The sequence below is a fragment of the Nicrophorus vespilloides genome, unplaced genomic scaffold (genome assembly GCF_001412225.1).
Source record: "Nicrophorus vespilloides isolate i.1.1-1 unplaced genomic scaffold, Nicve_v1.0, whole genome shotgun sequence".
Classification (NCBI taxonomy): Eukaryota; Metazoa; Arthropoda; class Insecta; order Coleoptera; family Silphidae; genus Nicrophorus; species Nicrophorus vespilloides.
The window spans coordinates 13,676-39,955 of NW_017097075.1; the positions used below are offsets into that span (position 1 = coordinate 13,676).

At 33.3% G+C, this 26,280-nt stretch overlaps 3 protein-coding genes across 3 annotated transcripts; all 3 read right to left on the reverse strand.

The window, feature by feature from the left end:
• Positions 1-24,784, reverse strand: LOC108558843 (adenylate cyclase type 8; the record flags this gene model as incomplete). Its single annotated transcript, XM_017915874.1, is given in 21 exon segments — positions 1-835; positions 890-1,091; positions 1,385-1,651; positions 1,702-1,814; positions 1,868-1,994; positions 2,088-2,322; positions 2,390-3,274; positions 3,334-3,431; positions 3,491-3,733; positions 3,794-3,980; positions 4,031-4,201; positions 4,264-4,400; positions 21,165-21,314; positions 21,383-21,462; positions 22,042-22,194; positions 22,268-22,469; positions 22,564-22,748; positions 22,808-22,994; positions 23,979-24,148; positions 24,422-24,569; positions 24,622-24,784. Coding segments are annotated over 21 exon segments (4,699 nt in total), but the record flags the coding sequence as incomplete, so codon positions are not given.
• LOC108558845 lies at positions 4,657-5,956 on the reverse strand. Its single transcript, XM_017915876.1, has one exon. It carries the CDS (start codon positions 5,953-5,955, stop codon positions 4,699-4,701), a length of 1,257 nt encoding a protein of 418 aa, XP_017771365.1. The 5' UTR covers position 5,956; the 3' UTR covers positions 4,657-4,698.
• LOC108558844 lies at positions 18,288-20,809 on the reverse strand. Its single transcript, XM_017915875.1, has one exon. The coding sequence runs from the start codon at positions 20,780-20,782 to the stop codon at positions 18,311-18,313; it is 2,472 nt and encodes an 823-aa protein (XP_017771364.1). The 5' UTR covers positions 20,783-20,809; the 3' UTR covers positions 18,288-18,310.
• Positions 24,785-26,280: the final 1,496 nt, after the last annotated feature.

Below are 26,280 nucleotides of genomic sequence, written 5' to 3' on the forward strand. Positions count from 1 at the left end.
AATTTACTAAATAAGTACATACATTCATTGGCTATAAGTTTAGGCTTAATTTTATATCTATACATATTCGACACATTTATCTTACATCTTTAACTCAAAATGTCTATGCACTAAAGTCTTTATATATATATATTAGATGAATAACTAATTTTAAGAAGAAAACACAGCCCAATTCATTCATTTCTTTGACATTCTTAATATTGATTGAAATTATCCAATAAAATTTGTCGAATGGAACTTTACACTATTGTGCCGTCTTTAACATTGGCTGTATTCAGTTTGAATGAATGATCTCTCTTGACCAGCGGTGATTTTAAAAAGAATTTCGTTTCTTTCTTATTCGCATTCTTAGGAGATTGATTTGGTACCGATAGATTCGCAGGGGTTTTCAATTGATCCGTGCCGTTCTCTGTATTTTTGTCGTTGGATTGCGACACGGATTTGCATTTTACCGAAAGGTTCATTGTCCTTAACGTGACCAGCGGCTCGGATAAAAGACGAGGAACGGTGTTGGAAATAGGATCGTGGTTCGGCGCTGATACTGGAGTATGCGGTGCGGAATGCGAGACAGTCATCCTTGGTATGGAAATGGTGGTGTCTTTTTCAACGACTTTCGGGATTTTAGCTTGGTCCAATTGTCCTGCAGAACCCAATTGCCTCATGTTCGGCTGCGATCTCGCATGCATATTTCTGTTATGAGCACGGGTCGTGTTCCGTCTGACAGGGTTTATTGGATTCCGCGTCGTGATCCTCATTGAGCTGTAATTCGTTAATTTACGGCCTGGATTGTCAGATCTTTGCTGTGTTCTTGCACGTCCCAGTACTGCACTTCCAGCTAAAACATAAATATTTGCAACCTGTCATCATTTTAGAATTATTGCATAGTTACGTGTATTTCCCGTGTGCTTTCTTCTGGTTTGCGCCATTGCATAAACAACGGCTGCTAAACTGCTGTATTGACTCGGCTGTCTTTGGAAACACGGAGGTCTTCCAGTTTTTCTTCCTACAACGAAGTACGTTTCCATTTGTCCTTTACCCTTAACATCAACGAATCCTCGATAATTCACTTCATACCCTCTCATACCAAGTATCTACAAAATATTTGTTTTTAAACAATTTAAAATCAACAAATTTAATATTATTTTAAATAAAAAATCTTATTGAATAAAAGCAAATAAATATTTATAGTTATAGAAAGTTTGTCTCAAACACCGTCTAGGTGGTATATTTACTACATAGGAGCTTGAAAGCTGTTTCATGTCAGCTGTAAGTTAACTCGCATTTAGTTTGCAAGTTGTTTAAAACTTATCCTTGGAATTTAGTTCGCTGTTAATGATGTGCCCATTGTCACTCAAACTTCAATGATCTATATAGCGATGATTACCTGAGCCGTATACTTGGGCACTTGGATGTTTCCAATAACTCCGGTGGAATCCATCCTGGAGGCTTCATTAACAGTATCACCCCAGATATCGAAAACTGGCTTCCTCGCTCCAATTACACCACAGACCAGAGGCCCGCAAGACACGCCGATGCGCAACTTGAAATTGTTGAACGAGTGCGTATTCACTTCCTCCAACTTCTGCTTCATGGCCAATGCGAAATCGATAAGAGCGCACAAGTGTTCAGGACTTTCGGTATTTATACAGTCCTGCAATAATACGTATGAGGAAAATGTGAATGAGAAAGATTAAGACATACCTTGTGAGTTGGATTCAGTCCAGATGCAGCCATGTATGTTGCCGTAGCGCTTACAGTTTTTATTTTCTCAATTGTACTGAATCGTTCGTCATCCAACAGTTCATCGAAATCCGCTGAACGAGAGAATAATTGGATACTTGTCAAAGTAGGAATTTAATTTACGTACCTATAATTTCGTTTAACAGCCTTATACATTCCACCCCTTTGTTAATATCTTCCGAATAGAAGTCCGTGAAATTTGGAATGCTCGCAAACATAACGCCGACTTCGTTGCGATACTGCGAATACAGTTCCTGCGAGTTTAAATTTCTCAGTTAATAATAATAAATATGTGGGGAGAATGGAATTACGTGAGGGGATGAGAGGTTCGGTCTAAAACAACTTACATCGCAATTGCGTTCGTTCGAGAGGAAATGCTGCGCGACGTGATCGGGCAGAATGTTTTTCAGGAGCTGTGTGTTATTGTGGCGCGTCTCCTGCATATCAGCAAGCTCCCTTTCCGCCTGCTGCTTCCACAAGAAATCTAATCTAGAAGTAACTTCCACTAGTCTCGCGTGATAAGCCACCATTAAGAAGAATACAGCCAGCAGGATTATCATTTGGACAGAGAGCGGTATTAGACTGAAAGTAAACAAATAAAAAGCAGTAAAATGCAGGCCGCTCTCACAGATGTACGGAGCAAGCATACTTTGTGTTATTCAATTCGAGCTTGTAGTTGAAAACTTCTTTGTACGGGACCAAAATCAAGACGGCATACACAGTCACCATAACAACAGCCAGGAAAGTTTTGATGAGATAATAAAGTTTTAAGGCCGTAGCCAAAGCAATAAGACATAGCACCCATGTGAAGACGATATATCCAGCGTGCATGCACACATATACCATTTCCTTTTCCTTATCTTTTCCACGTATCATCAGATTCCTCTTCACACTTGCATTCACCCTTTCAATATTTACTTGATTCAAGTTAGTCTCCGTAATGAATTTGCTCAATTTACCCTCTAAATCTCTTGTAGTTCGCATCAGCTGGCATTCGCCGTTCGAACAGTTCTGCACCAAATCGCTATTCGTTACGTTCGTCAATAAATCTGTGATTATATTATTCAACGCGCTTATGTTGATCTGCTTTATAACATCAACACTATTTGAACAGTTCGTTTTGTTGCAATCTTCCGCTATGGTGATGTTATGATTCTGTTTGTGGATGGTGGCTTTCAGCGAAACATTTATATCGATTTCCTGTGTTTCCACCGATTCATGTTTGTTTTTAATAAAGTTTACGCCGGATATGATTATTGGTCCATTGGTTTGCAGCTGTAATGTTGATTTTGAGTCGTTCTCGTTTTGGAAATACGACGATCCGAATATTAAACTGGCGGAGCTTGCACAAGACATGAGAACAATTACCCCGCAAATGAATGCCGTTCTACTTCGCCTATTGTGTACCAGAGTCGATGAAATCCTTTGAAGGAACGTAGGGAACTGTTGGAATTCCTCTGCCATTACTAAAACCGAAGTGGATACTAAAAGTATTGTAGCCACTGAGAGGCATGCAATTACAACCGGCGTATACCTATTTAAAACAAAAACCATACACAAATAATTAAATAGCCTATTTAGTTTACCACTTACTCAGGCGTAATAGCTAATTGACAAGCTACAATAAAAATCCAAATTATAAAACAGCACAGCATGTTTGATTTAAACATATCCTCGCGCAATTGGCTGAACTAAAACACACAATTAACATTAACAAAAATACATTTCGCTCGTGGCTTCATTAATTTACTTGTCGTTCCATATTTTTATCTTTGAATCTTAACGACCAAGGGTTCACATTAGCGCTACGCATTCTCTTGTTACTCGCTATTTCAATGCTATGATCAATTATATCATCCACTTGCTCTGTTGTACTTAGAGGATAATTCGATCCTTTCTTATTCTCGTTGTAAATTTCATACTTTTGCTTGTTGTACGAAAAGTTCAGAGAGTCTATGTCTTCGTCCAAATCACCAGACAAAGTATGTGCAAGCTAAAGAAAACAAATTAGCATTACGTTATGTAGGAAAATGATATTTCTTCACTTAATTACATTCTCGAATGGTATTTCCGGAGTCCAATCTGTGGTATTTTCCTCTTCTACTGTCGATTGCTGTATACCACTGTCGCTCCTCTCGCGTGTTATTATTGATGGAGGTGATGGAACACTTACGGGTGTCTTTGGTGAGCTTAAGCAACTGATTTGTTCGTCGTCCGGCCATAATTTATTTGAAAAAATACTAAAATAAATCATTAATTGCAGTTGAAGTACACATAATCATGCACGTACCTTGGCCTGGATGCTAAGCGTCTTCTGGTTCTCATGGGCTCAACCTGTTTAATCAAGTATGTTTTAACATCGTGCTCACGAAGGTAATTGTCTCTGTCTTGACCGTTCCCTTGCTCCACTTCGTAAGCCCCATTTAAACATAGAAAAGTAGCTTCCGAAATATGCACACGCCTAAAGGGATTATCATTATGTGTCAATCACTAATAAACTATGTTATTTCGATCGTTCTTTACCCAGGTACACCTCCAGATTCCAAGTGGTTCGCCAAGCGAACATCGTAAGACCAAATATCAAATTGCCATTTCCTCAATCCAAGAACACCGCATAAAACAGATCCAGAGTGTATCCCAATCCTCATATTCAAATCAGCCTTGAAATATAAACATTTTCATTTACTAATTACTTTCATTAGAAGTTATATAATAACAGATCTTATATTCATTAAAAGATTATTTTATCAAAAAAAAATAGATTTATTGTGTCATAATAATAAATTAGATGCGGAAAACCACAATCAATAACCCATGTTTTTATGTATGTAATAAATAATAGGAGAAACATATATGAGAAATAGATTATTAATTTATTGGGAGCAATAAAACAATCAAATATAAATAATGGTGCTACTTAGCTGTAGGATTTATTGAATAGGAATATACAGATATAAATTACTTCCGATAGAATTCGTGCAGGTCTGTGAGACTTTCAATTTGCTTTGCCTTATAGAATTTGTCGAGCTCGCAAACCCTAATAATGTTGTCGCTCCTATCCTCAAACATACATTTTCTGCTGTATTCGGAGTCGGCGAGGAAATCAGTCATCGTGTCTGGAGACATCATTACTATTTGGAAATGAGTTACGCTCTGAATAATAGCGAACAATTCATTCGCTTCACAGCTGGCCATAAATTCCTCATAATCGAAGATATTTTTCACACCGCGTACGGCTAACAAATGACTGAATTCTTCATAATAATAGCGCAACACTTCTTGCATATGATTGGAACGGAATTCGCGGTCGGTGGCCAAGTAAATGAATGTTAATAAATCTTGTGCTGGTGGACAATATCGATACGACTGGAAATCGACGAGGAGGCAATCGACCGGATCACCGTCTTTACCAAATTTAAACATTATGTTCGCTGCCCACAGATCTCCATGACAAATCGTGTTGCGAAATTCTTCGGAAGGTCGAACGTATTTAACTAAATCACGTACAGAGGATCTTGAGAACTCCTTGAAGCTCTGCAGTTCCGGTTTAGACTGAAAATGATCGCCCATCAGGTAATCGATTTGAGTAGTTGTACCTTTAACGCAAGACTCAATTAAAGCCAGACTCGGAGGCTTCTGGCAATACAACATTTCTTGAAACTGCTTTGGATACTCATCGTACAACCTCCAGTTCTTTCCGTAATTCCTCGATTTCATATCTTCTAGTATGATCGAGCTCGCATGAAGATTAGCCATTGAACGAATCGCCAACTTTACAAGATTTATATCGTACGATTGTCTTGCATTTAAACACTTGTAACCTTTAATAGCCAGATCCTCGAATATCAACATAGTATCCGGTTGAGAGAGGTAACAACGAGGAGAACATTTGGAGAAGTTATCGATTTCATTCTTCAAAAACAACGGCACAAATAATTTGAACATTTGCTCTTCTTTAAAAAATGCGCCCATTTCCAAAGTAAAATTCTTCTGCGATTCCAACTGCGGTAACGTTTTTAAGAAATAGCTGAGTTCTTCGATACTATCGTTCTCCAATTTAACCACTATCTTCAGGAAGTAATGTTCCCCGAAAATTCCAGACTTCTTCGCCATCGGAGCCACATTGTAACTCAAAATCTTGAAATCCTCTGTATTGATTTTTTTGTTAACGATATTTACATAGTCTTCGTTGTTGATACTCGTACAGACGAACATATTGAGGCGAACTGAATGATTATCCGTGCAGCAAAGCGGGTTTTAAAGCTCGCGACTTAAGTGGGAAACGCGGTTATTTTTTTTTTGTATCCAATAGCAAAGAGTCAAGGTTTCGTTTCAGCATAAATCCGCAGTATAAAAATTTCATTTATAATCCTAAGATATCTTTGAGGTATTTAAAACTGTGACGTGTAGACCTATTAATTTTTTTTTATTTATTATTCGATCGTGTTGAAATTGCGCAAATCAATTCGCAGCAATAACCCGACCCGGTTTCTGTGCATTCGAAAGTAATAATCGAAGAATTTTACAAAATGCTATTGCGACAAAGACATCTCAAGTCAATGTCTCTTTTGTTTCGCGTTCAGTATTAAATCTCATTAACGTTTAATTAAGCATTATTCGAATGTCAGGGGTGGATTTTAATTAATTTCCTTTTGTGTTTCTCACAAATACTTCATTATTATTGTTTCCTTTGAAAGGAAATATCGCATTCTTGTTATTTAAAATAATTTGAATATGTGAAATACTTACCACGTGTTATCATTAAAAAAAAATGAAAAAAATATGCAATTACGGAAAGAACGTAAACTCCATATTCATTTTCATATCGTAATAGTTTTTATAAATACTTTTTTTTAATGATTTTTTTTGTCATTAGTGAGAAATTTCCGTCATTAATTAAAAATATTTTTAAATATATCGAAGATGAGTCTAAATTAAACTTATATCTTCCAAACCATTAAATTCGGAACAATAACAAATATTTACATTAACAATAATATTCATACATTCATGAATACTTAAATATGTAATGTGCATTACTTTATAAAGAGTAAATATTATGTTCGATTAATAGTTTGTAAACATTGGTGTTTACCTTGCACTATTTGTAAATATAGAACACTTAATTATTCAATAATGCGAAAGGTGTAATATGAGCAATGAAATATATATCTGGAAAACATATCTAATTTCTTATTAATTAGTAAAAAATAATTAATTAACTTCAAGATTCAAGTCACTAATTATTAATACAATATATTACAAGTAAATGTTTCATTCGCAATAATATTTTTTGTTTTTATTTATTGAAAAGTTCAATAATCGAATGAGTGAGGAAAACCAATCATTTCGTTGATAATCTTGTTATTCACAACATAATCCACTTCTGTGATTTGAACAAAATTATAATTTCTTCGGAGCTGTTTCTATCGATTTGCAGATTAACTTTGTCATTTTAGAGATTGACTTGTAAATCCCTTCGAAAATTTCGTTCAGTAAAAAAGTTATTTATATCCAGATCGATTGAATTCAATTCATTGCTTACGTAAAAATAATATTTGTTTAGAGAAAGCATTCCCTTTTTATAGCGTTGTAGTTGAAAAGTATCAAATATCACGTAATATCTTCTGTTATCGACTGCCCTTTGCAATCAACTAATATTCAATTATAATTAATAAAAACAAGTACATCTTTATTAAAGTTTCACAACTAAGTAAATATTTGTCAAAATTAGGATTTGGATTAGGATTTTTTTTTTAAATATAAATTTCCTTTTGAAGAATATTAAACTTTGTATTATAAATAAAATATAATTATAAAACGTAAAATAGGAAACTGTAAAATATATAAAAAAAAATAATATAAATTAAAGATGATTAATGTAGGAAATCGACAATTTCGGATGTGATCTCATTTAGTTTAGCCCTGTAAACAGGATCCCTTTCATACATTTTCATGATAATTTTCTTTCTGTCGTTGTTCCAAGAAAACATATTGATGGTATCGTATTCATCGATGCATAATATTTCTTCGATGGGCGCTTCTTGGTGGTAATTCAAGGTATCTAGTATAGCCCAGATTCTATCAACTTCGCATTGATCCACAAATGCTTCAAGTGAGAATAGCTTAGTAGGAGTATTAAGCATTTTCATTAATTCCTTGTAATAATAATGCTGTAAATCGGTAAGATTATATTTCCTGAATGGAGATGTCGTTGTGTTATACAGAAGACTCATAAAATCGTATGAAGGAGTATTCAATTTATAATTTCCATTTATTAGTTTGCAATCGATTGGTTTTCCGTCCTCCAATTTGAACAGGATGTTGCTGTGGATTAATTCGTTGTGGCAATAAGTTGAAGGAATCAGATCTTTCATAGCATCCGCTTTCATAATCTTTTCTTTTACAAATTGCAGCGATTTCGGATTCAAATCCAACGACTTGTAAATACTCTTCATGTTTCTTTTTGTAGACTTTTCCGTACTTTTTTCGAATCCTTTGGCGTGTATCTTGGCCATAGCTTGTATAACGAGTTTAATTTCATCCAAACTAAGCGGTTTTCTTCTATTCAAAGTATCGTAACCTTGCGATAATGGTGTTTCGTAAACAATCAGCGAGTTGCAAATCAGTAAATAATTCGGTGACACATCAGAAGGATATTCGTCGAGATAGCGCACTTCTCGTCTGAAGCGTTCGCAGTTATCTGCAGTTATTGTTTTCAGTATTAACTGAATATCGGTCAATTTCTTATCAATGTTTATATATACATTTAAGTCAAAATAAACTTGTCGGAAATTAATGCGCTTCAGACATCGCGCAACTTTATAATCAACAAGTTCGTAGTCGGCATCAGGAAACTTTGCGGAAACTATCCTGTAAATATCTTCTTTAGAAACTATCTGGTTCCTCAGCATATTCTCAATTTCTAGCAACTGGCACATAAAATCGTTACGCAATTCGGAATCCACTCGAATCATCTCAACTATGAAAAGCTCGTCCATGATTTCATCCAGTGACTTTTGCGATTCCAACAAAATCCTCCTCTTTGTAGCGGCCTCGAATGATTTATAGATTAGCCTTGTCATTTTAGCGACTGACGTGTAAATCCTGCACGTCTCTTCGAATTCTTCCCACTGCAAAACCTCCTTTACATCCAAATCGATGGCATTCAATTCGTTGCTCAGGTATAGATAATAATTTTTGTAGAACGTCTGTAAATGGTTCTGTATGACTTCCTCCTGGCAATTGTGAAATATTAAAGTGGTTACGTCGTGAGCTGGTGGTGCAAATCGGAGCAATTGGAAATCAATTAATTTGCAATCACTGTTAGTTTCATTGAAAAGAATATTGTTGCACCACAAGTCTCCGTGGCAGCAGACGTTGAGGAAGTTATTACTAGTATTGATAATGTTAAGTGTATCTTCTACAGCCGCTTCAAACAGATCCTCGAAATTCAAGTTTAAATGTTGGATCAACTTTTTCACAGCTTTGGTAATTTGTGAAATGTACAAATTCCCAACGAAATTCTGTTTATTAGAGAAATTACCTTCCTTCAACAATTCAGAATGCTCTTCTTTAAAATCTCCTCCGATTTTCTTTTGGTATGCAATTGTCGATGCGTGCATTTTACTCAAACATTTCAAGCTAAGGTTCACCTGCTCATTACTCAGATGTTTAGTGGATTTGTAATTTCTTCTACATAAATCTTCCATGATCAATGTTTTATTGGTGATGTGGTACAGTTTAGGTAAAAACGAATAATCCAACTCCGGTAATTTTTCCTTTAAATCCTGAACGTGCTTGTAGAAAGAAAGCTCTTTGTTTGTAACCAAATTGACGAATTCTGGCCGCTTCGGAGAGGAGAGCATCTTTTTGACGAACATCGTTGTACTCTTTCCGCATTTCGTGTCGACCGTGAGGATGTAGTACTCTCCCAGGTGGCCAGCTTTGCTGTCTCCGAACGGTTCTTCAACGAATTTGAGGACGTCCACATCTGCAGTTTCGTAATAATTACGCACAGCAAACTCACACTCTTCCAATGTAACACTCATCTTGAATAATTTGTGCGTAGAATTTGACAAAACTGGAATAAAAGCAAAATGCTTTTCATCAATCACTTTTCACTACTACACGACTGCACGGAACGAAGTAGGTTGAGGACCAAGAAAGCCGCATGCGTATACTAATGGACTATGTGATAACTCAAATCTTGTTTATTGTCGAGAGTGTTTACAAACAGATTTAGTTTGCAAATACAGTTTTCTTCCATACTCGCATTGTATATTTACTTAAATTAATTATTAATTAGTAATCTTTATTGAAGTACCATCAATAACAATCTATATCATTAGAATAATTATTATCTAGAAACGTTTATCTGATAAGAAAATTTAGATAATTTAGTATTTTTCTTGAAGCAAATATTTAGTAACTAACGAATTCTATTGTATTACAACAAAAATAAATACCATGATAAAATGTACGTGATAATATACATGTTTATATAAATAACAGTAACGAATTGGGAAAACAAAGATTATTGACTCCTAAAATAAATAATTACCTTTTTTAACTGATTTAAATTGACATCAAGAAAATAAACTAATTGACAAAAACAAATCAAATCAGACATATTCGTTGCTACGTTTATAAAATATCGATTTATAAATATGACCAAATATATATTTTTTAATTTTATATAAAAAAAATTGATGTGAAAAGCTCATTGGTATTTAGAACAATAAATGCAATTACAATTATTTGCAGACTACCGTAGTTTCATTTCCTTGTCCTTGCATACCGCAAATTAATGTATATTTATAAAGTTTCACAAACAATATCAATTGAGATTAATGAAATTCATAGATGCCATCAAACTTAAGCTGAGAATACAAGTATTTTGCATACATTTAACTACGTTTATTTCACGCTCATGAATACATTGATCCTTGCGTCATGATTATATTTATGACGTAAACCAATTCGGATATTTCAATACATGTTTTCGTTGCATATGTCATAACAAATTATGATTTAAAGCCTGAATGAATATGGTAAATGCATTATAATTATTTATTTCTAGACATTTTAAAAATGTTAGTGTAAAAACATGATAACATTTGAAATGTTTAATTAATCTGTTTACGTCTCATATATATATGAATCATTCATTTAAAATCCTTTTAATGCCTTTCGATTGGATTGCATTCAATTAAATGTTATTTGTTTTACTTCCGCCTCGAATTCATTTCAATATTAGCTTTCCTACAAAATTGAAAATCCATCCGTTTGTTTTGCACAAAACTTAATCGTTTTGTTAATTACTTTTTGTTCGCACGTTTACGTAATTTCTATCGATGTTTGTAAACTGTAATAATAGATCAATCATAGTTATATTTTTATTGCCGATTCATGGATTTTGAAAAAAAAAATCATAATAAATCTTCATTGTTTGCTTTTGCAATTTGAGTGCTTATAATCACTACAATAATATTATTATTTACAATTAATTTGTAATATTACTTAAATGATACAATAACAAACAATATTATTGAATTTTATTATTAAATATACTTCGAGTTTTACAACCTCATTTTAAAATAAAACAACACATATTATCGTAACGAGAATTGGAACCAATTTGCGTGCAAGGTTAATAGATCATTTGATTAAATTTGTGGGTTAGAGGCAAATTTTGATTTGGAGCAGACTAATTTTAAATTGGAGTCCCATGAAAAGTTTATCTTTTGGTTTTCATGTTTATATTAATTACAAAATAACTTCGCCAATTGCTACGACACTTTATATATTAAATAATGAGAAAAATAACAAACTTATTTGCTATTTCAAAGTTATTACGAAATGTTTTCGTTAATAAATTCTCAGACAAAACATGTTTAATTTAACAAAATAAATACATTAATTGGTTCTCGAAATTGCATACTAATTAATGTTTGCAGCCTTTGAGATGATATTGCGCAAATATATCGGAAATTTGACTAAAGAAAAAAATTATTGTTTTAGGATCTTTGGAAAAACAAGTAATACAGAAGTAGTGGAAAAACGTTTGCTTACTTTATTTAAATATTATTTAACGTTTTGTTTAAATTAATTAGTACATGTCATAAATAAGCAAAAGCAGACTTTAAAATTTTATAAATTAACCTAAATATAGAAATAATGTTTTTTTTTGTTAGAAACTAAAAACATGTTTTGATAATATAACTATTTACATTTTAATAATTACTTAAAGGATAAAACTGTCACTATATTTAAATTTAGTTGCCAAATATTATGTACAGCAAAATCCAGATTTAAAATTATCTGGAATAGTCCGGTTTCAAACAGTTCGAACAGAATTCATATTTTATAAAGCAAATAAAATTACATTAAAACTAAATATTTTCTTATTTACATCTTTTATCAAAAGATTCACACAATTCCCTAAGTTCTAAAGTGATATCTTCAAGGCATCTCTTGTAAACCGAATCATTTTCGCAGTTTCTTTTAATAAATTCAGTCCTATCCTCGTACATGCAGTAATTGAAATATTCCTGATCTGCCATCAATGCTTCAGTTGATTCCAGCGATAAAGCAATATTCTGTAAATAATCAGACGCTTGCATTATTGCGAACGTCTTGCTGTTTTCGCAGCACTCCAAGAAATCCGCGTATTTCAAAATCGATTCCATCTCGCAACCGTGGCTTTCAACGAGTCCCTTAAATTCATCATAGTAAATGTCCAAGAGCAATCTCATATGCGAAGATCGCATCTGGCGAGTCGTCGAAAAGTAAACATGTTGCATCAAATCGAATGCCGGAGGGCTGTAACGATAGGACTGAAAATCTACCAAAACGCAACTTCTGTCTTCTTTTATGAGGATGTTATTGCACCATGCATCTCCATGACAAATTGTATTTCTATATTTAACAGATGGAAGAACCGATTCCACCATAGAATCTAACAAATTTGATATTATCTCCAAAAACTTGTCAGGTGTAATGTTGCTCGAGTAATTAGAAAACATTTTGATCATTTGAGCGTAACCTTTAATACCGGACTTTTTCATATTTTCAGCACTTTCGCAATTGTTGTAGAACGCTTCTTTGAATTCCCTGGGATACAATTCGTTCATACGAACTTTCCGTTTCTCTTCAAAAATAATCCCACTCGCATGTAATTTCGCAAGCACTTTTATACTGCATTTCAAAGTTTCCAAACTAATTCCATCTCTTATAGGTTTTATTTTATAACCCAATTCCTTTAGATCATCCAGAATTAGTAGATCTTCTTCGGCTAAGTAACATTTCGGTGCTATCTCCTCTAAACACCGTATATCAAGAGCGTTAAAATCTGGAATTATTCTATTAAAAAATTGCATTTCCTTGAAAGCCATTCCTGATTCTGCCATAAATTGCTTCTGACACTCAGCTTGTGGAGAAACTTTCACAAAGAAACGTAGTATTTTTGTGTTACCATCAATTAAAATGTTTGCAATTAAAAAGTAATGTTCTCCTAAGCTACCGGTTCGCTCTTCAATTTTTTCCAATTCCCATTTAATCAATTGATAATTGTTAGATCCAATTTTCGATGATATCACTTTGAAACAATCTTCAACAGTTACTAAATCTCCCATAAAAGTCAATCTGTTGTCTTCTAATACTTCTGATAACGCTGTTTTGTAGTAACTATCATTTAAGAAATTATCTTCAACAAATGTTGTCTCAAGTAAATTTTCTATTAATTGATCCACGTTATGTTCTGAATTGCCTTGTTTTGAGTACACCGACTGACAAAGCCACAAGAATTTATTACATTGCATGTATTCTCTGCACGATTTCTGATATTCTTGCAGAGAATATATTTCAGCTATATCAATATTTAAATTGCTCAGCTCTTCAGATAATGAACTATAGTACAAATCATAATAATTATGTACACGTTTTTGGTACAAATCCTTCGGACTTAAACGGTATATTAACATGGTAACATCACTTGCTGGTGGTAGATAAGACAATAATTTAAAATCAACCAATTTGCAATCCTCTGGTGTTGAGTTATTATATCTAAATACCATATTGTTTCCTCGTAAATTGTCATGACATATAACCCTTCTGTATTCTGTATTTGGTTTATTCAGACGATCCATAAATATTTGCCAAAAACCTCTTAGTTTTTCTTTAACCCATGCATCGTTCTCATAAAGCTTTTCGATCAATGCAAGAGCGGAATTTATTAATTTATATCCTGAAGATTTCTCGTTATTCACAAAAAGCACATGCAAGTAGTGAGAGTAGTCTTCATAAATTTCATATTTTCTTTTAAGCTCTTTATTTTTGTACTCTTCGAAAGCAAATGAAATAGCATGGAATTTCGCTAAATTTATAATAGCCTTAGTCATATGCTTCTCATCGTATTTAGAATTATAATCTACATAACCTTGCTTTCTCAAATCTTCTAAAACAACAGATCCATTACTATTATGGTAATACATTAAGGGCATACAATTAATTCGAACTTCAGGTATTAAATCCTTGGCTCTCTTAACAAACTCATAAACAAATACTTCTTTTTCAAAGAAATTATAATCATTGAACACATTGTGTAATCGTTTAGATTGAAGCTTCACAAAGAAATTCAATTCCTTTTGTTCATCACTTGTTTTAACAATCAGTGTTAATAATTGATGTTCACTTCGATTATTGTATGGTACTAACGAGTACGTCAACAATTCACAATCGGCAAATTTGGCCAACAATAAGTCACAGTCACCTCTGGTTAAGCACGGAGAAACCATTTTTTTTATGAACTAGCACGCTTTGACTTATACTATCTTCAATTAGAAGGCATTGCCATGATGGAAATAAATATTTTGAAATGGAAACATTTTGATATGAGACGTCTTTTATAATTGATAAGACTATGTAAATATTTATCAGTTAAATACGTCACAATTATGTTTTTTTTATAAAATTATATAAATAAAGTATTACATTAATTTGATTATCATTCATATTGAGGACATAATAAAAAAAATATACATTTATATACTTGCTTATTGATATATTTCTTTATTTTTTTTATTAAGTTATATACTTTTATTTATTATGGAATTTACTGGCTACATGCACTCCGTTGTGCGAGATAAGTTACATACTTAAACTCTTTTCAGAATGGAAGGAACAGAACAGAAAAAAAAATACGTTCTTCACATTATTGGGAAATTAGAGAATTTTTTTTTGTGTTAAAAGGAAAATAATAGGAAAATATATTCTTTAATCGTTAATGAAGTAAATTATACAATAATTCTAAACTTATTTATTCTTACTGACTATTTTTTCACATAATTCCCTAAGTTCTATTGTGATATCTTCAAGACAGCTTTTATAAATTGGATCATTTTTGCAGGAAAGTGCAATGTGTTCGCTTCTGTCCACGTACATAGATTTATTGAAATATTCCTCATCGGACATCATTGCCTCTATTGATTTTGCTGGTAATGTGATGTTCTGATAATACAAAGATGTTTGTATAATAGCAAACGGCTTGCTGCTTTCGCAACATTCAATGAAGTCTTCATATGGTAAAATGGAACTTACATCGCAGCCGTGACTCTCTATAAGACTTGTAAATTCACTGTAATAGTGATCCAAAAGCATTTGCAAGTGTAACGATCTCGTCTTGCGACTTGTCGAAAAATAAAGATGTTGCATCAAATCAAAGGCTGGAGGGCCGTAACGATACGATTGAAAATCCACCAAAATGCAGATACTGGTGTCTTTAAACAAGACGTTATTGCACCAACAATCACCATGGCAAATTGTGTTCCTATATCTAGTAGATGGAAGAATTAATTGTGATTGAGAATTGACCAATTTGATAATCGTCTCCAAAAACGTCTCCGGTGTGATATTACTTGTGTGATTGGAAAACATCTTGATCATTAGCTCAAGTCCTTTAATTCCAGACTTTCTAATATTTGCACAACTTTCGGAGTTGTTATAGAACGCTTCTTTAAATTCCTCGGGATAAAATTCGTTTAATCGAACTTTCCGTTTCTCTTCGAAAATAATCCCGCTCGCATGTAATTTTGCAAGAGCAGTGACACTGCATTTTAGCGTTTCAGCACTAATCCCATCCCTTATTGGATTTATTTTGTAACCCAATTCCTTTAGATCATCCAGTATTAGTATATCCACTTCGGCCAGGTGACATCTCGGAGCAGCATCCTCCAAACACCTGATACCGAGCGCATTAAAATCGGGAATAATTCTATTGAAAAACTGCATTTCCTTGAAAGACATTCCTGATTCCGCCATAAACTGCCTCTGGTTATCTACTTGCGGTGACAGTTTAACAAAGAATCGCAAAGCCTTTTCTTTCCCATCGAAAATAATGTTCGTATTTAAATAGTAATGTTCCCCCAAAATACCACAACGATAATCAAACTTTTTCAATTCCCAATTAATCAATTTATAATCTTTGGATCCAATTTTCGATGAGATTGCTTTGAAGCAATCTTCCACCGTTATTAAATCACCCATGAAAGTCAATCTGTTGTCTTCTAATATATCAGATAACGTATTTTTATAGTCATTACTTGATAAGAAATTATCTTTCACAAATTTGATCCTTGCCTCTTTTCCGAGCAGGTTGTCTCTCAATTGATCCTTGTCGATTTCTGAACTTACGCTATTTCCATGTTTGGATTCGGTGGATTGGCGAAAGCAAAGCCACAAAAATTTGTTGCATGGCATGTATTCCCTGCACGATGCCTGATATTCTTGCAGAGGAAACACTTCTGTTATATCAATATTCAAAGCACTTAATTCATCGGATAACGATTTATAATAAAAGTCGTAATAAGAGTGTATATTCTTCTGATACAATTCTTTGGGACTTGCATGGTATAATAACATAGTGACATCGTATGCTGGAGGACGATAGGAGATCAATTGATAATCAAGCAATTTACAATCCACTGGAATCGAATTGTTGTATTTGAAAACCATATTATTTCCCCATAAATCACCATGACAAATAACTTTTCTGAATGCTTTATTTGGTTTATTCAAACGCTGCATAAAAATTTGGTGAAAAGCTGTTAATCTTTGCTTCAACAATTCATCATTTTCATGAACCAAATCGACTAACTCGAGAGCACCATGCAAAGCCGATAGAATGAATTTATATCCAGCAGAATTCACATTATCCTTAAAGAAACCGTTCAAGTATTGCGAGTATTCCTCAGACATTTCATATTTCCTTTTCAACTCTTTACCTCTAAGTTCTTGAAATGCAAAAGAAATAGTATGGAATTTCGCTAAACTCACAATGGCCTTCATCATATGCTGCTCGTCAAATTTATGTGAACTGTATGCTTTGTAACCTGCGTTCCTCAAATTTTCCAAAACTATCGTTTCATCTTTCGTATAGTAATACATCTTCGGCATACAATCAATAGGTGTTGAGGGAATCAAACGTGTCACAAGCTTAGCGAAATTATAAACGAAAACTTCTTTCTCGAAAAAATTACCATCGTCAAATACTGTATTCAATCCTTCACATTTCAATAGAGACTTCACGAAGAAACTCAATTCTTTCAGTTTGTTCTCCGCCTTAACATTCAGCTTTAATAATAGATGTTCGCTGAGGTATCCACGTGTTTCCTTATTGAATGGTTCCATGGAGAACGTTGAGAATTCACAGTTGGCAAAATTTGCCAATAACAAATTGCAGTCTTCTTTCGATATGCACATCGTAGCCATTGTTACAAACTAGACCAAAAACAATGCAGTAATCTTATATTTAAAGGTGTATTTCACGTGATATTCAAATATTGGTACACGGAATGTTTACGAAAAACACATCCTTTTTATTTTTAACCAGTGAACTCTGTAAACATATCTAATTTAATTTATACTTGTACCGTGGAAATTTTGTTAATATGTCTACATCATTTAGTTTTTTGTTGAAATCATATTCATTAACATGATCATCATAAAATAGTTATACAATATAAATATCATAAATAAATCAACTTAATGTTGATAAGTTGTTTAAAGATTTAGGAGAAGATCACGAATAATATTTGTAATCCTAGCAAACTACGCGATTTAAATCAGCGGATTAATAATTAATCCTTGTAATAGAAATAAATTATATAATTAAGAATATTTTAATTATATTGCAAATATTTATATTATGTTCATTAAAAAGTGTTGATTAGATACAAACATGCATTATCACAGCATTAATAAACTAATTTTGTACTCATTTATTTTTCGGTCGAGTAATTAAAAGGCGAGGCTCCTTTTTAATTAGATGAGAGAGAACTCGTCCAAAAGTCCAGCGGAAATTAATGATAGGCCGTAACATACCTAGTTATCATTTCATTAATGCCGATTACATAAAAAAAAATACAATGATATAATTGGTTCGTGCGTAAGAATAGCTTTAATTGAATGGAATATAAAAAAACAGTCAATGGATTGCAGAATTTTTTTTTTCATGAAATTCAGGAATTGTAAAATAAGTAAAAAGAAAATGTTTCTATATAAATTTATTTAATTAACTATTTGACAATTTGTTTTCAGTTGCAACTTTCTCGCAGAGTTCTCTCAATTCGTCGGTTCCATCCTTAACTATCTTCCTGTAAATTGGGTCGGTTTCGCATTGAACACGCACATGTTCACTGCGATCCACGAATAAAAGTGTGTTAAGAAAATCCTCTCTTTGGAATATCTCTTGCATAACTTGCGAAGAAATAGTAACGTTTTGGCGATGCGTAACGCTTTGGAGCGCAGCGAACCGCTTACCTTCTTCGCAACTTTTCAAGAATTCTTTGCGCGTTAACAAATTTTCAACTGGATATCCATAAGATTCTACTATCGATTTAAATTTATCGTAGTAAATGTCGAGAAGTTTGTCCAGGTACAAACGACGATCTTCTCTTAAGGTTGATAAGTATATATGTTCCATTAGGTCGAAAGCTGGAGGATAATACCGGTACGACTGAAAGTCAACCAAAATGCAATTGTCCTCTGATAACATTATATTGTTACACCACAAATCAGCGTGACATAACGTGTTTCTATATTTCGTCGAAGGTGAGCAGAATTCTTCGAAACGACTGTAAAGATTGAAGGCAATTGAATAGAATTCGTCTGGAGTAATGTTCGTGCTGTAATTAGAGAACATCTGAATTTGTTCCTTAATTGCTTTTACACCAGCTTGTAATAAATTGGTCGCGCTTTCCTGTTGCGTATAAAAGGCTTCTTTAAATTCGGCACTGTAGATATCGTTAAGTTTAATATCGACGCCGTATTTCTCTTTGTATTTTTCTTCCAACAGAAAACCACTGGCATGCATTTTAGCTATAGTTTTAACGCCCAATTTCAGGTCTTCAAAGCAGATTCCATCCCGGAAGTTCGCAGTCTTGAATCCAAGGCTTTTCAAATTATCAACAATGATCATGGACTCTTGTGATAAGTAACATTTGGCAGCTACTTCTTCAAGCGTTTTTATACCAAACGCTAAACTATCTGGAATTATCTTTTTGAAAAATTGCATCTCTTTAAACGTTGCCCCAGATTCTTCAGCAAATTTCTTCTGGCTTTCAGTGGTTGGACTCTGTTTAACAAAGAAATCCAATATCTCTCTCGTGCCTCTTTCTATTTCAATTGTTAATATGTAATGTTCTCCCAAAAACCCACCTCTTTCACCCGAATCGCTCAATGAATTTATACGATAATCAACAAGTTTGTAATCGCTTGTACCAATCCTCTTTTTAATTACTTTATAACAATCTTCAGTTGATAGAATGTCAGTAATTAATGATAATCGTATATCTTCCAATATTTCTTCCATGACCTTTTTATAGCTTTCATCGATTTCGCATTCTCTCTTTACAAATTTCTGCCTATCCTCGCGTCCAATTATAACAGACTCTAAATCTTTGTTTGTTATTTCCGATATGTTCTTTGACTCTGAAGTCTCTCGATATGCAAGCCAAGTTAATTTGGCAACTCTCATATACATTTTGCAAGTTTCCTCATACTCACTTATAGGTAAAATTAAATTTACATCTAAATTTAATTGATTTAATTCCGTTTTAAGGCAATCATAATAATAACTGTAATACTCATCGCAGTGTTTCCGAATAGTCTCTCTTGTCCCAGTCATGTATATTAGCATAGTTACATCATGGGCTGGTGGTGCATATCGGAATAGTTGGAAATCGATCAATTTCGTCTTGACAGGAACTCCGTTTTCATATTTAAATAAAATATTGTTGCCCCAAAGATCGCCGTGAGCAACGACCTTTCTAAAATTGTTCTTTTTATTCAAAATATCAAAATAATCCTTGACAAAGTTCCGTAAACGCTCTTTGAAATCCTCAGCGAGTTTCTTATCCTTGTAAAGGACATCAATCAGTGTTAAAGCTCCATAGAAAACTGATTGTATGAAGTTGTGGCCGGAACTTTCCGTATTCAAATTGTAAAAAGGATCAAAGTATTTTTGGTAATCTTCGTCCAGCGTATATTTTCTTCCCAATTCTTTGCTCCTTCTCTCTTCAAAAGCTATACTAACGGAATGGAATTTGGCTGTAGATTCTAGTGCTTTCAATACATGATTTCTATCGAATTTATGCGACTTATTCCCGAAATATTTTCTTTCTGCAAGATTTTCTAAAACGATGACTTCGTCGACGGTGTAGAACAGTTTTGGAATACATTCTACATTGACTTCGGGTATTTTCGATTTTGCAGCTTTGAAGAATCTGTACACGAAGTGTTCTTTATCGAAGAACTTAGTATCTTTGAACACGTCGCATAGACCCTCGCATCGGGAATTCTTAACGAAGAAGGTCAACCTTTTATCTTCACCTCCGTTCTTCGCATTCAATTTTAACAACAGATGCTCTCCCAAATAACCTCTCAGCTCTTCATTAAATGGTTGCAACGAGAAATTATCCAATCGATAATTGTTGAAGCTGTTCAATAGCACATTGCAATCTTCACTGCTTAAACACGAAGCCATTGTTAATACACTACGCGCAAATTTTTGCAAAGCATGATTATATACACTAGAGAGGTCTAATAAATCTCAATTGTTTGTTTATTAATGTTTGCGTACATAGAAAATTATTCCACACAATAGAACATAAATCAGTCCCAATTTCAAGTAATTAAAATGCGGCACGCGTAAAAATGCTCCGTGTTATTCCAAAATAAGTAGCTAAACGTCGCGTTTTATAAATAAATGTAAATACCGAGATTATAAGCGACGTTATGTAAATGGATGAAGAAGCGTTTATTTTTTGGAAATCTTATTTGCGGTGGATTTGATTTCCCAAACGCAGACAAACAACTTCTGACGAACTGTTTGTATTTATTATTGCACAAATGCAGTTATCACGTACCTTGGTTTTTGTGCGCGTATCCCGGATGGCTTTGATCATGTGTAGACCCATTTCTACGCAACAATGGGCATGGTCGGAACGGCGCTCTGGCAAACCGGAAACGCAGTAGTAGCAATCTCCGAGCAACTTTATCCTCTGGCAATTATTTTCCTACGAACACACACACATACAGTTTCAATTAAATCGAAGGTATAACGGGTGCAACCCTTTGAACTTACTGCTGCAAGCTTGTCGAATCGGGCAAACAGATCGTTCAGAATTCGCACAAGTTCCTGAGCGCTACATTGACTCGCCAAAGCTGAAATGAATGAAACATAACTATCTTTGCAGAGCATTATATAATACCAATATCACTAATTATATAATTAGCCATTTGAAATAACGATTTTTTTTAAGAATTTCACATTATTAACGAAATAAATTGTATTTGGTAGCATTTGTAATTAAAGTAATAAAATAAAACACGTAAATTAATTGTTTTAAAATGATATTGGAACTTGAAAATTGTTGATTAATGATAGATTAGTGTAATTGCACTGTCGTCAGTTAATACGCTTTTGTGGATATTACACGATATTATACATAGTGCAAAGCTGCTGAAATTTCATAAAATCACGTATGTCGATAATTCAACTGAAGCGTTAAAGCTTCTTCGCAATCCAAACATTAATGAAAAGTCACATCAAAATGAATGCAAAGCATTATCCACTTTAAATTATATTTAATTTCAATTGATACTAATCACTTAATTAATATATGTAACTTGTAAAACACTTAGAAATGATTTTATAAACTTCTACCGAAAAATCACAATTATATTATATTTATTAAGAATTTTTTGTTAGATTCATTGGGATATTCATTTAATTAGAAATACCTGTAAATCCTTTGATGTCGGCAAAGAGGATACTGACGTTCTCATATCGATGAATGTAAATTTTGTGAAATTGATTAGGTTGAAAGGTTCCGACGCGTTCTTCTTCTCGAGCGATATCTTTGATCATCTCTTTGGCAACGAAATCCGGAAGCACTGATGTATATATATAACATTTGAAGAATAAAATAAAGAATGTAATTTGATAAGCTAATGCTGCCTCTTATACCTGACAGAAGCAACTTTTCCTGTTTATCGTTCTCGTTTTGGGTACGATATCGCGTCTCCATCGAGCGGTGCGTCTCCAAGAAGGCTTTCCTTTGACTACGATCTGTAAGGTATTTGGTATACATCCCGGCGAAGTTCACAGCCGTGAACAGCAAGGAATTCGCTATTATCCTCCTTATGCAGCATTCGCTCACGTAATCGACCTAAATGATTGAAAACCGCACTAAAATAACTCAGCGAAACTTGTACATATTACATCGAAAAGGAAATCGTATCGCCTGAAATGCGTTCACTTACGTTGCTGCTGCCCTTGATTAATTTGATGACCGTGATCGTGATGTGGCTGATCGATGAGACGCAACCGGAGATCATGCACCATCGAAGTGGTAACGGAAGCATTGCGTACGGAACGAACACTGTGAACAGTATGTACCACACCAATTCCTCTTTGTTGGAGAAGCCGAGACCGTTTCCGATAAATCCTGTTGAATGCAAATTTGTTCAGATCGTTTGTGTCCACGGCGAAAACAACCCAATTTACCTTGTGTGTTCAGCAGGAGCCACGTGCAAATTGCTGCCCAGTGTAAATAATTGTTTGCGAAACATCGCCACCATCCCAATATGCAGACTGCTATATTCGCAGACATACAGCACACCGACCAAATTATTGACTGCGTGTAATTGGTTTTCAGTACATCCTGAGATGCCCAAACAGAGATCAATGCTACCTAAGCAGAACATACAATTCATTATCTGATTTATATTTATTGGAAACAATTTAGTACGGTGATCATTTATCATTTATAACTAATGATGTACAATTTTTCAATTTTAATATACATGACTTTAATAACTAATAATAAATTTACAAAATGATATGTATGAATATTACATGACGTTATCCATAAATCTTTTGAAACGTGATCAAATGAAAAAATAATTAATAATTACAAAGCTCGAAAGCCCCAATAAATATGTACGAATATTGTAAAATTGTTGAAATAATAATAAAAATGAAACAAGATTTATTTCAAAAGTTTTGTACAAGATACAAATTATATATAAAATAACTTATATATAATTAGTTCTTATTTTTTCAAAACGATATTACTATAACAAATTATTATTATTAAACAGATCTCAAAATTGAAATATTCGAAAAGATTCTGAGACAGTTTGCAACATTTTAAATGTTGCTAAAATTATATTTGTATCATAACATTATTAAATAAAAATGTAAATAGTTTAGTTTAAATACAGAACAAGCATTAAACTCACAAATTGTGTGTGTGCCTAGTTGCATGAAATCCGCTTAATTATATATGTTTCGTTGCCTAAGTAACGGGTTATTAAAATCAATTTTGGTTGCATACATGTATTTCGTAAAAATTTAAAATATTCACAGAATAGGTGTAAATAATTCGTTCATTTTATTTCATACATAATTTGATTTAATAGTTGTGACAATAAATGTTGAAATTATTAACAATTAATACTTTACGGTTAATTCATTTTCTTTAATTATGATTACATAAATACGTTTTTTATTTAATTTCTTTCTGTACGAGTGTTTCAAGAAATATTGTTATTTAATATTTATAATAACAGTCATATATAAATAAATAAAAATTAATAGAAATTTAGAAATCGGATCTGAATATTTTTTTTTGTAATTATTTTGATAATTAAACAGGAACAAATTGAGAACTTACCTTAAGAAACAGATCAACAATGTTGACAATAATGAGAGACTTTTGTCGTTGTCTATGAGAATATCGTAGGTAAGCTAATTCTAAATGTTTGGAATGAAAGCTGTTCGTTAAACTCGGCCAATAGATCCCCTTGTACATTAGCCCCTTCTTGAAAACTGTAGCTAAGTCGGCTGAAAAATAACGGAATTTACATAATCAATTGTTTTCCATGTAAAAGTATTTCTCCGAGATTGAATTCACATATGTTATTGGTATTAAAGGAATTCGAATATATATGTATATGAGGAGATCGCTCGCATTTTCTTTCTCTTTACTCCGAAACGTTAGTTTCGAACTTTTACAAAAGCCATTCAATTTGTTCGAATCCAGAAAGATCCTCCGGCATCTCGAAATGTATACGTTTTCTTTTATGACTGAGAAATATTCAATATACGTGAGTGTACCTTTAATTTCCGAAAAGCTATCTTCGTCTGTAGGAAAAATGGATGGATGGTGCTTTTGAAAATTCAAGCTCGGATAAACATCGTTCGAGTCATCAGGGGATGGTGCATCATTCCCATTCTGCTTCGGCTGTTCTTGCGGTTCGCTTTGCTAGAAAATATGAAGGAATTAACTTCGAGAAGTGATTGACTTTATCGTTTACTTTTTGCTCGACCGGACTCTGCGATTCGTCCAGCATCTCTTGCCGTTTCATCTCAAGAACGGCTATTGCTATGTTAGCGAATTTGTGCCGCTTGCTCCTCTCCGTTTGTAGCTTGTGCACTGCATTCGTCCACAGACGTTTCGTCCTCTTTGTCCCCTCATTTCTGCAAGTAGAAAAAAAGCAGACGCAAAAAAAAGGCGTAGAGATTTATTATATCAGACGTACGAGGAAGAATGAAAAATAAAAAAAATGAGCAACATCCCAGTTGGATAAATATGGGAGGCTGGGTGGAATATAAATTCGCTTCTGTAGAGGGAGAATGTGATTATTTATAGACGCCCTCACCTATATTTAGTGCTCTACATAAAATTCGTGTTAGGATAAAATCCGCATGTATCGATTTGGTAAATAGAATTGAAATTTGCTACTTGTGCGTTTAAGTAGATGCTTGGAAATTATCGTATGCGAATACTCAATCAGAGTTAGTGAAGGGGGTTAGTCAGAATTCGCGCCCTTTGTTAACGGATCCCTTTGAGTGTGTTCTGTACACGGTACTTGTCTATCACCTCGCATAAGGCACATCATTTTCACGCAATCTACGAGATTGGACATTAATTGAATTTTCAATGTAATTACGGGCCAGAAGATTTAGCCCGTAGACACGCGTATAAAGTAAACATAATTATTTTGCATTTTAACGCCTTTATAATATTATACAAATGTAAGCGGCAACGCGAATAATGCGACTTTAATCTCATCCAGTACAAACAATGCACTTAAATTTGAACGACCCTTTTAATATTATTCTCTACCCCGAAACGTATAATTAATGCTGCGCTTCTCAAAACCACAATTACAACAATTCATTTTCTCTTCTCATTCACAAATGCAATTAATTATTGCAATCATTTATATTCAATTTAGTTTTGAATGCATCCAATTTTTATAAATTAGTAGAAATATTAAGATTTTCAAAAGTCTACTAATGTAAGAAATTATAATAATCTCTTGGCTCAGAATTATAACAAAATAACATATACATTGTGAATCCAAAAAACAATATTTTTTCAACAAATTATCATTAATATTTCTTTCAAGTATTTTTTTTCAGCATTAAAATGACTGCCACATTATCCATCTGAAAATGTTTCAGTAGTATTTGAAAACCAGCTCATTCATATAATGCCATTTTCGATTTATTCTAGAGAATATTTTTATGCAAGTACACATTAATTATCATGTTTTAACTATGCCACTATGCTGTTGTATAAATCTATGATAGACATTTTCAATAATGTTTCAACAGCGTTGCAATTTATAGAAATATCTAAATCTATGAGATTACAACATAATAACAATAAAACGGTAAAATGTAATCATATGTTTTATCATTGACGATTTTTCATTTATATTTCATGTATTGATTATGGCTTCTCGTTTGCGACACAACCCTACATTCAAAAATCAATCAGTCAAAAAACGTGACAATGATAAATTACGAATAATTTGTTAAAATGTAGTTATACAATTTATAATTAATGAATGTGTTGAATTATATCTTTAAATGTTAAATCAATCGTACTTAAATATTCATTTATGTATATTAATAAGAATCTTTTGTATTCAATCTACCTGAAGGATTGGATTCATTCTATGTAT